The 15,405-nt window shown below is 32.5% G+C and overlaps 1 protein-coding gene across 1 annotated transcript in view; it reads left to right on the plus strand.

The window, feature by feature from the left end:
* LOC145279789 (guanine nucleotide-exchange factor SEC12-like) overlaps positions 1–7,473 on the plus strand; it is a 73,308-nt gene extending 65,835 nt beyond the window's left edge. Inside the window, exons 7-9 of the mRNA XM_080131115.1 lie at positions 676–748; positions 3,653–3,809; positions 6,916–7,473. Coding sequence (XP_079987241.1) covers positions 676–748; positions 3,653–3,809; positions 6,916–7,016 — 331 coding nt within the window. The 3' untranslated portion in view covers positions 7,017–7,473. The remainder of the gene's footprint in view (positions 1–675; positions 749–3,652; positions 3,810–6,915) is intronic.
* The last annotated feature ends 7,932 nt before the right edge of the window (positions 7,474–15,405 follow it).

Consider the following 15,405-nt stretch of genomic DNA (forward strand, 5'->3'; position numbering starts at 1 on the left):
TGATTTAAACAAGATGGTGGAAAATTGTCACTTGCTAACACGATTAAAGTTGTTGTTTTTTTAATAATTCAGTAATATTCAGGAAATTTTGACTGCATAATTTGGGAGCTACCATTGTAACTTATTAGAATTGACAAAAAAATCAGTTGAAACCATTGTTTTTTATCTGAAAACTCCATTTATCGACTGCAAAATCTCATCCCAATTCTGTAGAAGGGCCGAACCCAAAAGTAGCATACTCCTAAGAACCTATGATGCAGTGGTTAGAGTACTTGAAAAAGGTCAATTGTAAAAGTGACCTTCTCCTAAAGGTGGAAGATTCAGTTCTCATTGTAAGCGACCAAAAATCCAATTGCAAATTCCTTAGGACCTAGTTAATAATGGTAGTTCTCTGAACTTAGTCCATCCACTCCTTACTCTCGCAATGCCACTAGCACCTACTCCACTTTGTGCTCCAATGATATTGATTCTAAAATATTGAGCCAATTTCGATTGTTTTCCAGCTTGGTGAGACAACAAAAATGCCCACAAATGTTTAACTCTTTAGCTATAAAGGAGTTAATCAGACACCTTTGTACTTGTAATGTTATTCTTTAACCGCTAACAGCATTGGTTTGCTTATTTGTTCTTGAATGCAATTTCATTGTTTTCTTTCCCTCTCTTATTTTCTTTCAGTGCTGATGGTGACTACTTAGGTCTTGGGACGATCTCAGGAAGCGTCAGTATCTATATTTCTTTCAGTTTGCAGGTAAGAGCCAATCGTATCATGAGACTGATTCGCAGAAATTTCTTTAGATTAAAAATTCAATAATCCACATGTCATTCTTTTTCATCCCAAAGAAACAAAAATATTTTAGTTTAATAAGATGAATATTTTAATTTTTCTTTTTATATTAAAAATATGTAATACTTTGGTTTATGACATATCAACCATTTTTAGATTATTTAATGCTAAAGAAGAGTGCCAATTGGACACCATTTGTCAATAGGAGTCATAAATTCAATGATTGCAACCCAATGCAGAGAGATAATCTCCCCCCCCCCCGCTTCTCCCCAAAACAGAGCTTGGTGGCTGAACAGTTTATGGCTTGATGATTTGCAACAATCCATTTCTTCCCTCATTTGAATTCAATTTGGTTCTTGTAAAAATCAAAACCTCACTTCTCCATTTTATTTTCCTCCAAGTAGATACTGGATAACGGTGGTTGAGAATCAATCATATTCAGGACAAACAAGGGTTCTTGTCCAGAATTTTCCCTATATTAAAAAACAAAACTAAAGAACAATCTATATGATGTACATACCCATGATGAAAATGATCACATAGTTTTATTTTTAAATGAGTAACAAAAGAGCGGCTGTCTGGTCTGGCATTTTGAAAATCATCTAAAAAAAAAATAACAAAAGGAGATAACTCATACAAACTTAGAGTTATGTTGTAATGCCTACAAATTCCAATTAATGGCTGAGAAATTATTTTCTTTATAAAAATAAAACTACTTGATCAATTTATGTAATTTTTGGAATATGATATTTTTGTTTCATCATGAGTATGTACATTATACAATGTTTTTTTTACTTTTGTTTTTTAATATAGGAGAAATTCTAAAGATCATCACTGCTGAAGAGTAATGTTTTCTAGAAGTAATGGGTGATTGCTGTGCTCTAAAACAAGCCAAACCATTCTAAGAGTAATGTTTTTTTCTAAGAGTGATCTTTCTACTCTCATTGTAAAATTTCCTTTTAGGAGTAATGTTCTCTAGGAGTATTGTTTTCTAAGAGTAATGGCTGATTGTTGTGTGGTAAAACAAACAGGACCATACCATTTCTAAGAATAATGCTTTTTCGAGATAGTGTTTAAATGTGACATTTCCTTATAAGACTATTATTTTCTGAAAATATAAAATAATTATCCTACCTATAAGATCGCATTTTATAACTTTATTCAGCACTAACAGGCCGCCAGGTATTGTCCAGTCATAAAGTATACTTTAATATGATATTTTAATTTATACAGATTTCATATTTATTAATATAGAGCCAATTCTCTATTTATTAGTATCTTGTACCTAATATATTGTAATGATTTTAAGTTTTTTAAAAAAAAATATGACTTTGGTGCTATCAGTTAGAATTGGAACCAAAACATTTATCTCTCCAGTGATATTTATTACCATATCAGATCAGTTGTCAAGATCGCTGGAAAAATGGTTGGATCATTCTACCGCTCCAGTAGGTATCTCACTGCCAATGCAAACCTCTATCTGTATAAGAGCCAAGTACATCCTAAAATGGAGTACTATTGCTATATCTGGGCAAAAGCTACTCAGTGCACTTTATCCTGCCTTGATGGAGTTCAAAACCGGCTTCAAAACTTAGTAGATGATGCCCTTTTCTCTTCCTTGTAATCTCTTTCCCACAGAAGAGACGTTGCAAGCCTGTCTCTGCTCTATCATTATTTTCATGGTAGGTGCTCATTTGAGCTTCAATTTATGGTTCCGGCTTGCCAAACTTTCACAAAAAGCATTCAACTAGCTACAATCACTACCAACAATTTACCTTGCTCTCTATCTGTGCCTAAATCTGAATGCAGCTTTCATGAACAAAGCTTCTTTCCTAGAACTGCCTGCTTGTGGGACACTGTTCCACTTCCCAGCCAACTACAATATGGTAGCCTTAGAGTCCTATGTAAACAAGTTCTTATTGAGACGTCTCCTTAAATAATCCAAATTCTACCCAATCTATGCCAGTAACGATTTGTACACAACCACCTTGCAATCATTAACACATATCCTAGAGTGGTCTTTGAGCCTTGACAAGCAGTGATTTACTTGTAAAAAAAAAAAAAAAAAAAAAAAAAAAAATGCCCTAAGGACAGATGCATGTAAAGACTTTAAAGATTAATGTAGTTTAATGTATGAATGTATATTTGCACATACTTAGAGAAACATTTCAAGTCAACTTCTGCCTGTTATGTTCCAGTTTTTCCATTTTGACCCTTAGCAGCTATTTTTACTTGCTAAAAACCAAATTGAATTTGTTCCAAAGGTCCAAATCCCTTGTATATCAATTTTCAAGTCCATAGATCCCAAATTGACAAGAGTAGTGTCGTACACTGTTCAGCACTTGCACACAGACAAGGTCACTTTGGTGTGTATATATATATATATATATATATATATATATATATATATAACCTTTACATAGTTGAAATACCATTAAGTAAACCTAACCTATTGGGCACTAGTTATCTTATCTATAGCTGAGGATTGGGAGTGTGAGTTAATACCTTTCTCAAACAATATCGGTGCATAAATGTCCAGTATTAAAAAAGTTTTTAAAAGATACATCCGCTTTGTTTATACCTAGCTAGGCCAAAAGCCTTGTCCTGGATAAGGATTAATAAAATTGCCAGTTGGCCTTTATCATCATTAATCTATCAACATTATAGTATTTATTTCTCTTAATCAGGGGTCTGACATTTTCTGGCCACCTGCAATTGCAGTCTTGAGAATTAAACCAAATTTTACTTAGTACTTTATTCATTACGCCTATGAAAGATTCTGGAGATAAACCTGAAGAATAATGCTCAAGATGAGAATAGTAGTCCAAATAATACAAATTTGCATTGTTCTTTTTTTTTTCTTCTCAGAGATTATATCATGTGCCAGCATCCCATGGAATATTTGTAACAGGCGTTGAATTTTTGCCCATTTCATCTTCTACCCGTGACGTAACTGGAAAACATGACTTCAGTCTCCTCACGATTTCTCCGGATTATATGGTGCAAATTCATCAACCAAGTGATGGTAAGTTGTTTTGTTTTTTTTGTTTTTTCATCCTCCCAAAATAATTTTGCTTTTTCATTTGTCGTCTTCCACTGATATTAAAGTTCACGCTTTTAAAATTATTCACTTGTATTATGGAGTTATTTGAAAAATTTATTCATTTTTTTTTTTTAGAAAATGTTACAGTAAACATAAAATAAATTAGGTACAAGGCCATTCAAAAATGTATCCTTGTCACATAAGCTTTGTTTGGTTTTCCTAAATAGAATCCAATCACCAAAATATCACATTCCATGGGTCATCCTACTTATAATTCCCAAATTAATTTTTTTTTAATTTGATCACTACCAAAAGGGGTGACCATTTGGGAATATGAGCTGCTGTATGTATTCAGATAAGAGTTATGTATAATACATCACGGAGATGAATGCCTCTAACTTGGACAGTTCCAAGTCACCTTTGGGCAAGATATAGCACCTGTTAGTCTCCCTCTGATATTCTGGAGGGTTACCATACGGAGGGGGGGGTGTAGATGGAATTTTTTGGCCGTGGTGAAGTCAATACATCTAGAAAAAGGAAGGGGACTCTGTTAAAAAACAAACCATATAGAGGGAGCCCATACAAAATTTAGACATTAATAACCTTTGACACCACAAGAGATTAGATATGACCTGTATTCTTTGTTACAGAAGAAAGAAGAAATCTCTAACTTTCTGATGAAGGTTGGAGTCAACCAAAATATTTTATTTTCATTGTTTTTATTTAACAAAAAAAATCTTTTAGCATCAAATTTGGTTTGTTCTAGTGATTTTGTTCTAATTACTTAGCTAGAGATTCCTTCCTTTATTGAAGAGTAGCTTCTGATTATAGTTGTTTTTCTGAAATAAAATGACATAAGATGAATACTAATACCTCATCAATACTTTAGTTGAAGTGGTTGGTATGCTGATAAAACCCTAAAGCTCAATAACACCTTGTATTATTGTTGTATCATGCAACGAAAACCCAAAAGCTTACAGTTGTCTGTTGGTACAACCCAACAAACAGGAGATGAAGTGGTGCAATTCTACACTGACTTGTCTCTTCTCATTTCACAAATAACTCTTCACAATGTCATAATGATTGGTGGAGATTTTAATGCTAAACTAAGTCAAAACAGCAGACTGCCTCAACTCAAATAATAGTTTAGTAATAATAAAAACTTGTGAGTTTCAAATCATTTAAACTAATCTCAGCTCGAATCTCTGGTACCCTCTTGTAAAACATTTACAGCAAGAAATCGTCTGTCAACAGCAAACAACTTTCCTTTTTTTTTTTTTTTTAATGACATCTGTGTAATAATATACCTCAAGTCTGCTTGTCAACTACAACATGCTCTTTTTCAAATCTAATGTAAAAAAATGATGGTAGAAAGTGGACCTTAGGTTTATTTTTTGGCAGTTTCGTAAATCTTGCTTCTCTTCTTTTGTCCTTTATTCCTTACATTCCAAGAGTGATGTTTCTGACAAAGAGAGAAGAATTGCTGTTTTCTAGGTTAGAATTTATCCATATAATATTTATTATTGAATAGTTTTTATCGTTAAGTAGTATTTTTTTTATTTCCTTAGATCAAGTGGCTTCATTTCTTATTGGAAGCAATTCCCTGCTCCTCCCACCCCAATACTTATCAAGCCATCCTCTTGGAAAGTCTAGTCCTCTTAAGTAATTGTGTGTACATTCCATCCAGTGTTTCCAATCTTGTCATGATGACGATCAACATCCAACTAACACTCCTTTTGACTCTTATCCTTGAGTTCCACGAATCGCCAGCAAACAATGATTCATCAGTAAATAATAAAAATAAAAGTTCTTATTCATAATTCAATCTATATTAAAAAGCAAAAATAAAGAACAATTTGTATGATGTGCATGCTCCTGACAAAATGAAAATATCATATTCCAAAAATGACGTAAATTGATCAGGTAGTTTCATTTTTAAATAAGAAAATCAAGTTTAACGAGTATCTAAGGAGTAACAGCCATTCTGAAATAATCTAAAAAAAAGGGGGGGGGGAGATAACTCAATAATTCATACTTACTATACTTATATTGTAATACCTCTGAATTTCCATTAATTACTTAAAAATTATTTTTCTTTATTTAAAAATTAAACTGTTTGAGCACTCTACATGAGTTTTTCTGAATATGACATCTTCATCCCATGACGGGTACTTACATCATACAGATTTTTCTTTATTTTTTATTTTTTAATGAGGAGTTCTGGACAAGAACAGTAGATCTTTTCATTCTTATTTTTCAAATATTAATTAACAAATAATAAAATAAAAATATCTTCATTAAAATTATGGCGATGTTGAATCTTCTTGCTCGTACACTGTTATTCTGAATTGGCATTGAATCATAATTTTTAGTTTTATAATGTTTTGGGGGTAAAATTTTATAATGAAAATTTATTAGAACTTATATCGCCTCCGTCACTTTTTTTCAGCTGAGAGGATTATATAATTGTAAAATAACATACGATGTATAGTGAAAGCAAAATAAATTTGGGACTATTAAAATAATTTCCAAAACTATTCATAATATTAACTAGTGATGGAACGATTCCAATATGTTTCCCATTCCGATGCAATTAGCAATTCTGTACTAAATTTCCGGTTCTGATTCTATATAAATCTCTAATTATTTAATTATAAGATTGTTATTTTCTCCAATTTTCGTAAAGACACATGTTAAATATGCAGATATATTCCTAAATGTTAAAATACACTCGTGGAGAGTGATCTATCGGTTTTAGCTTTACTGGTATTTTAAAATCAATAAATATTTATTTTATCATTATTACCAATAATGGAAGATTTTACTTTAAACAAAATCAAATAAAAAAAAGACAATTAAAAGAATCGTTTTGGCATCGGAAACTAGGCATCGATTTTTCCGATTCCGATACACCCAAATCTTCCGATTTTTATCAATTCCAATTAATTGTGCCAACACTAATATTAACCCATTCATTAATTAATTTTTTTATTAACGCTAATGTTTGAATTCATGTTTTGAAACATTTTTTTTTCCTTTTTACACTTTTTTATAATTATTATTACTGTTTTTTTTTTTTGTTTTTCAGGCTACTTTTGCCGATTTGAAATTGGTTTATGGTTGATAACGGTTGGCGCTTTGTTAATACTTGCTCTCATCATTTGGTTGCTAGGCATTTTGGGTTACTGAAAATTCAACGTCGTGCCTCTTCTTCCATCTGTACTAAATGATCATCATGGCATTGGAGAACTCAACAACCCACATCATTTTTTGGATGACTTTTCTCATCACCACCACCCCAACACACACACACACACACACACATACACACTTTTTTTTTGCATTGAGTTCGTCGTCTTAATTTAAAGGCTATGAAGAGAAAATAAACCATTCTCTTGTATAGAATATCAATCCATGATCACAGACACACACACACACACACACATATATACATATATATACACAAAGTTTTAACTTTTTTCCTTTTTATTTTATTATTATAATTATTATAATAATTTTGGATAAGATTTAGAAGCCTATTTTATGTCCTGCTCAACAAATACCATATAATCATTAATGCTGTAAAAAATATTGACAATATAAATATATCTATATTTATATATGAAATAAATTCAAATTTATTATTCACTTATAAAGTTGATGTATATCTGACCCGATAATACTCAATACTAAAATTGATATTAGTAGAGCAAATGTATTCATAAGCTATTTGGCTTACATTGACAATGCCAAAGTTTAACTTACTGGTTTTCTCACAACCAAGTGTCCTTATAAGAGTGGAAGTTAAGCATAGCATGTTATACTTAACATCCATTCATAGTTAAAGCACATGGTTCTGAGGAAATTAGTAAGTTCAACATTGGCAATGCTTGTATGAACTTATAGAATTGTATAACTGTATAAAGGTATATGCATATATTTAGACATTGTCTCATTCTAACAAGTTTTTTTTTGTTTTTTAATGAAATAAGTTTTTGGTTTTTATTTAGAATTCAACTTAATTGAAAAAACAAAAATACAGGCAGATCATTATGGTGTACATATTCATCACTGAATGAAGATGTCATATTCCAAAAATCACGTATTGATGAAGTAGATTTTTTTAATTAAGAAAATCAAATTTTATGACAATCAAAATGGGAGTCGCCACATTGCTTTAGAATATGTTAAAATTCAAGGGCGACAACTCCATTCGACCACATTTTGTTAGTATTCAAAATAAAACTTTTTAATCATTAGAAATTGTAAATTTTGATTTTCTTAGTTAAAAACAAAACTATTGGTTCAATTTACGTGATTTTTGGAACATGATATCTTTGTTCCATGACTGATACATACATCATAAAGATGTTTCTGTATTTTGTTTTTATTAAGATGTATCCTAAATAAGAATTAAATTTTCAGTTCTTTCTGTTGTGCTGTTTTATATCAGAGGATGGGATGATGGTGGTCTGTAAAACACTATACTTAACAACTTAGTTAAGATTTGAACTTTGATACTGAAAATAAACAGTGTTTAAACTGTTGCAGATTTTTAACTGTAAACATTTTGCTCCAGTTTTAAAAAGTATTTGAATATCTCGAAGATGACGTCAAGTGGGATCAAAAGTACTCGGCTTTTAAAAATGTTTGGTTCTTGTAGTTTAAATCTGAATCGTGAACAACACAAAGAATTGAATAAGAGAATCAATACGTAAAAGTTGCTGCTTGTGTTTTGAACTTACTTGCCACATTTTTTATTTGAAGGTGACAAAATGTCATATCAGAAGATAACTTTTTTTTTTTCTTTTTTTTTTTTTTTTTTCAACAGTTGATTAACAAAGAATTTTATTTTCACCTTATAAAACAATGAAATAAGAAAAAATATAATAAAGGTATGGGAGAAAATAGGGTAAATGTTTACTTTAGGTTTCTAAATCTGTACAATTGGCCCCATATAAACTTAACCATTTAAAGTGGGGGATCAGTTTCACATACATTTTACATAAACTGATCCAACATTTCTGGATCATTCTATCTTTGACCACCTTTTTTTGTTACCACTAACTCTAAGTTTTAGCAGCAATAAAGAATGCTTTTCATATTTCCATCTAAAAACAAATTAAAAAAAGAACTCTTTGTTTCTTCTAATGGAAAAGTTGTTTTTCCTTAATAAAAATATTTAAAAAATAAGTTGATGTATATTATCTTCTTTGATATGACAATTTGTCACCTTAAAGTGGCAGTGGCAGATAGTATAACAAATGAACATATATTACACTCTTTTTTTTCTGTTCCTTCCAAGGAGGAGACAATGCCTGAGAGGATGGTCTCATGACAACAGAACATATACTAACTATCTCTCCCTTTTCCTGAAATAAGTATAGTTTCAATAGTTACCAAATCTCCATCCATTAGTTATATATATATATATATATATATAACTCCTGATTTTATATTAAAATTATTTTTAAGGTATGTATCTTTATAATATTGTTTAAATTGTTTCAAATAAAAAGCTCAATGAAATTAACTTTCCTGCTACAGAGCATATATACTGGTTGGTTGCATTTCATTAACCAAAGGCAAGAAGTCGTCCACAATCATTATTTTTGTTTATTTTTTTATTTTTTATTTTGAGCATTGCTAGTTAAATCCAAAATGGCAGCTTGAGAACCTTCCCATGGGGTATCAAATGTCTGGGGTGGGAGGGTTCTCTGATTGCTATCTTTGCTGTTCTCATGTTTCAGCACCTTTCATATTTTAATTTGTTTTGTTAGTTTTTACTGATATTTGATTGTCTCTGCTGAGCAGCTAGAAAGACTAAGGACAATATTTTTCATTATGGGCTGCAAAACGAGTGTAAGACAGTAAAGAAAAATATATAGGCATTCATCAAAATAATAAAAAGTAAACAAAAATTATGATTGTGGACTAATTCTCCTTTTGGTTATTGAAATGCAACCAACCTAACCAAAGTACAATATGATATACTAGTCTACAGTGACCTCTACATCAATCTTGTATAATTTACTGTTAAAAATATTACTTTTGAAAAGAAATCACTATTTTTTTCTTCCATAAAAATAATTGTCATTGTCAGCTAAATATCCTTTAAATAAATAAAACAAATGTCTCCTCTTTATTTAAAATTCTAACAATTTAATTCTTTTTTAAACAAATATTCTCCATCTTTTTACTAGAAAAACTAAATATTCTTCAAATCAATGAAACGAATGTCGCCTTTTTTGAAAAGTGTTTATTAAAAATTGAATTGTTTCAGTCCTCGGGATAACCTAATTTGATTTTGGAACAATTCATTTTAAAATCGATACACAAAATTCCAAGGCACATTACTATATACATGATGCAGTCAAATCTTGGTTCATAAACATCCCGGAACTCAAACAATTCGGATTTCAAACAAAAACTTCAGCTTCAGGCCAGAAATGCCTCAATTTTTTAACAAAATTTTGATTCCTGGACCATGCTGACGGTAATTGAAATGCTGCCACTCCTGGATTTTTAAATCAATCTAGATTTTTATTTATTTATTTATTTTTATGCTTTATTTCTATTTTTAGCATATATTTTGTCTTTTACATGATTTTATTACTATTTTATAATATTTAAAACATTTTTCACAGGTATTTAAAAAAAAATATCTTTAAATACCTGTAAAAAAATGTTTTTTAAATATATGCAGTAAAATATACAGTAAAAATAGTTTAATTTATAAAAGTTCAGAGAATATTTTTTTACAAAATAGACTTTTATATTATTCATTATATTTAGTGTTGAAGTACTGTATTGGATATAGTAATATACAGCATAATCACGTTGACACCAGGTTTCATTATCACTAAAATTAAGCAACATTGAGCCTAGACAGTACAAGATGGGTGACCATTTGGGAATACTAGGTGCTGTATGTAGCAGGATTGCGACTCCCTCCTTGCAAGAATTGCAAAAACCTAACATCGTTATTTTTCCTTACTGGATATACTGCAACTGGGGACCGCTTGTGAACTTGATGTGCCCATGAAACTTTCTCCTTTGAAGGAAGCCGTTTCAACCTGCATAGGGTGAATATCTTTGGCATTATAATTAGTGTTGAAAACAATAATATGACTGATTTCGTTTAATCTCATTGTCTAAATAATAGTCTTCATATAAGAATTAACAAATTCTACGCTTTTTCATGATTTTTACTTAGAAAATATAGTTTGGGTTTTGAACAATTTAGTTTTAGAAGAGATTTTCAGAATTAACTATATTTGAAAATCGAAGTTCCACTATGTATAACTAACATATGTCAGTTTCATGTTTTCTGTATATGTTGCAAAGCCTTCATCATATTCAATTATGACTCGTCCTGGATGGGGCAATGTTGCATAAAAAAAAAAATTAGGAACCATCCAGGATATTTGGAGTATTTTTTTTCTTTAGTTTCATTTTCAATATTCACTAACTTTCAATCCATTCTTACAAGATCATATAAATTGCCTTCCAAATTTAAAACCGCAGCAACAAAAATCTTTAAAAATTATCAGTTAAATCCTCCTCCTGCTACCTTATTTGATAATGAAAATATTCTATGCAAAACCTTTTTTTAATAATACTCTGCATTTCAAATCTATAGCTGATGTTATTAACGATTTCAGCACTTCTCTCTCTCATATATATAATTTTGAATATTATTTATATCCACATGCATGTTTTGTCTATATTAAAACTCATTAGTGTGGCTATATATGTGAATGTTTAAGTGTGTTCAAACGAAAGTAATTTTATCTTTTAGATGAGACTTAATATTTATTTTTATGAAGAAAAAAATGTTATATTTGATTTAATGAAACCATTAAAAAAATGAAAGAAATCTAATTTTAAAGATTTTAGTTAGGAGACCTCCTCACCTCATCACGTGGTGGTGATAAGTATTTCAGATTCTGTGAGATACACCTTAATTTACTGTTGAATAATTTTTTTTATTTTATTTCTGACACATTTTTTTGTTTTATTTTGTATTTGATTTTTTTTTTTAATTAAGTGTTTATTTTAGATTGAACACTTATCTATCTTCGATCATTTATTATCTTAGTGCAAGTATAATGACAAACAAAAAAAAGTGTTTTACAGAAATGAAGATTAAGTTGCACGAAAGAAAATGTATTTCTTCAACTTCAGTCCTCCTTCTCCCCTCTAACTTAAATAATCCTTGCCTTCCTTCAGATTTAAATCTTCCCCTTTCAACTTTAAATCTCTTTTCCTCCTCTCCAACTATAAGCCCTACTCTTCCCACTCCAACTATAAGCCCTACTCTTCCCACTCCAACTATAAGCCCTACTCTTCCCACTCCAACTATAAGCTTTACTCTTCCCACTCCAACTATAAGCCCTACTCTTCCCACTCCAACTATAAGCCCTACTCTTCCCACTCCAACTATAAGCCCTACTCTTCCCACTCCAACTATAAGCCCTACTTCTTCCCACTCCAACTATAAGCCCTACTTCTTCCCACTCCAACTATAAGCCCTACTTCTTCCCACTCCAACTATAAGCCCTACTCTTCCCACTCCAACTATAAGCCCTACTCTTCCCACTCCAACTATAAGCCCTACTCTTCCCACTCCAACTATAAGCCCTACTTCTTCCCACTCCAACTATAAGCCCTACTTCTTCCCACTCTAACTATAAGCCCTACTTCTTCCCACTCCAACTATAAGCCCTACTTCTTCCCACTCCAACTATAAGCCCTACTTCTTCCCACTTCAACTATAAGCCCTACTTCTTCCCACTCCAACTATAAGCCCTACTTCTTCCCACTCCAACTATAAGCCCTACTTCTTCCCACTTCAACTATAAGCCCTACTCTTCCCACTCCAACTATAAGCCCTACTCTTCCCACTCCAACTATAAGCCCTACTCTTCCCACTCCAACTATAAGCCCTACTTCTTCCCACTCCAACTATAAGCCCTACTTCTTCCCACTTCAACTATAAGCCCTACTCTTCCCACTCCAACTATAAGCCCTACTTCTTCCCACTTCAACTATAAGCCCTACTCTTCCCACTCCAACTATAAGCCCTACTTCTTCCCACTCCAACTATAAGCCCTACTCTTCCCACTTCAACTATAAGCCCTACTTCTTCCCACTTCAACTATAAGCCCTACTTCTTCCCACTCCAACTATAAGCCCTACTTCTTCCCACTCCAACTATAAGCCCTACTTCTTCCCACTCCAACTATAAGCGCTACTTCTTCCCACTCCAACTATAAGCCCTACTCTTCCCACTCCAACTATAAGCCCTACTCTTCCCACTCCAACTATAAGCCCTACTCTTCCCACTCCAACTATAAGCCCTACTCTTCCCACTCCAACTATAAGCCCTACTTCTTCCCACTTCAACTATAAGCCCTACTTCTTCCCACTCCAACTATAAGCCCTACTTCTTCCCACTTCAACTATAAGCCCTACTCTTCCCACTCCAACTATAAGCCCTACTCTTCCCACTCCAACTATAAGCCCTACTCTTCCCACTCCAACTATAAGCCCTACTTCTTCCCACTCCAACTATAAGCCCTACTTCTTCCCACTCCAACTATAAGCCCTACTTCTTCCCACTCCAACTATAAGCCCTACTCTTCCCACTTCAACTATAAGCCCTACTTCTTCCCACTCCAACTATAAGCCCTACTCTTCCCACTCCAACTATAAGCCCTACTCTTCCCACTCCAACTATAAGCCCTACTCTTCCCACTCCAACTATAAGCCCTACTCTTCCCACTCCAACTATAAGCCCTACTCTTCCCACTCCAACTATAAGCCCTACTCTTCCCACTCCAACTATAAGCCCTACTTCTTCCAACTCCAACTATAAGCCCTACTTCTTCCAACTCCAACTATAAGCCCTACTTCTTCCCACTCCAACTATAAGCCCTACTTCTTCCCACTCCAACTATAAGCCCTACTCCTTCCCACTCCAACTATAAGCCCTACTCTTCCCACTCCAACTATAAGCCCTACTCTTCCCACTCCAACTATAAGCCCTACTCTTCCCACTCCAACTATAAGCCCTACTTCTTCCCACTCCAACTATAAGCCCTACTTCTTCCCACTCCAACTATAAGCCCTACTTCTTCCCACTCCAACTATAAGCCCTACTTCTTCCCACTCCAACTATAAGCCCTACTTCTTCCCACTCCAACTATAAGCCCTACTTCTTCCCACTCCAACTATAAGCCCTACTTCTTCGCACTCCAACTATAAGCCCTACTTCTTCGCACTCCAACTATAAGCCCTACTTCTTCGCACTCCAACTATAAGCCCTACTTCTTCGCACTCCAACTATAAGCCCTACTTCTTCCCACTCCAACTATAAGCCCTACTTCTTCCCACTCCAACTATAAGCCCTACTTCTTCCCACTCCAACTATAAGCCCTACTTCTTCCCTTTACAACTTCAATTTTTTTTCCTTCAACCGTCCTTCTTTTTCTTTTGGCCATTAAATCCACTTCATGCTTTTTTTAAATAGGTATATAATGGAAGTCCCGTTATTTTTCTTGTATTATATAATGAAAAGGAAAAAAAAAAAGTTGCTATTTTATCTTTTCAGCATTTTCTTTTGCTCTTCTCCTCTTCCTCATCTACATGTGCACTTCAGTCCTAAAATGTTATTCTTCATTGGTGTTGGTGACTTATTAGATTTTTTTTTCTCTCTTGAATGTTAATTAAATGGCATTTCAACAAACATTCATTTCTAAACTAATCCTAACCTCTTTTCTATTACTGTTTTTGTAATCCTTATTCTGTCTCTCCTACAATTTCAGCTTCTCATTTTTATTGTCAGGTTTGTTCAGTTTCTTGGGGTTAAAAGATCAATCATTAATGATTTGAAAAAAAAAAAGAAATTACCATGTCCTTCTTACCTCAAATCATATTTTATACACATGTAAAGTGTTGAAATCACGGCTGGTCAGGTGATTTTAGACTGTGATATTTACACATACAATATTAGCCTCCAAGTCCCGCTCTCATCTTGGATGCTTAAGTGTGTGAGTGAGTGTTCATATGTTGTGATGTCAAGATGGATTAATCAAGTGAGAAATAAAAGGAACAAGTTCTGTATATTTAAGATGAGGAACCGATTCCTTAAAATGCAGGATTTTGCAATGAACTGATCATTCGTATTGTTATTTGACAGCGAAATTAATAAAAATGAATGCAACATCATTTTTTTTTCTTTTTTCTCTTCTATTTTTCTTTTTTTCTTTACCTCCTTTTTTTTCTACTCGCTTCTTGCTCTTTTATTTTTCTTTTCTCTCTATTTCTTTTGCTTTTTTCTTTTATTTTTTAATGGAAATAAGACAAACTGTCTTTTCAATGTTGATCTATTTCTTACCAATTATAAATCCTTGTACTGTTTATGGTAACACAAAATTGAAACTAATATGCTCTCTTTCAGTCATAGCACTGGACTCTGACATAAGAACCAATCAAGAGTAAGAGAGATAATTCACTATTTAAACTCTAAACAAGAAATTAAATTTATTTTCAATTATTTAAGAAAGATTTAAAT

Source organism: Euprymna scolopes, chromosome 7, assembly GCF_053919585.1.
Source record: "Euprymna scolopes isolate OS-2025 chromosome 7, ASM5391958v1, whole genome shotgun sequence".
Lineage (NCBI taxonomy): Eukaryota > Metazoa > Mollusca > Cephalopoda > Sepiida > Sepiolidae > Euprymna > Euprymna scolopes.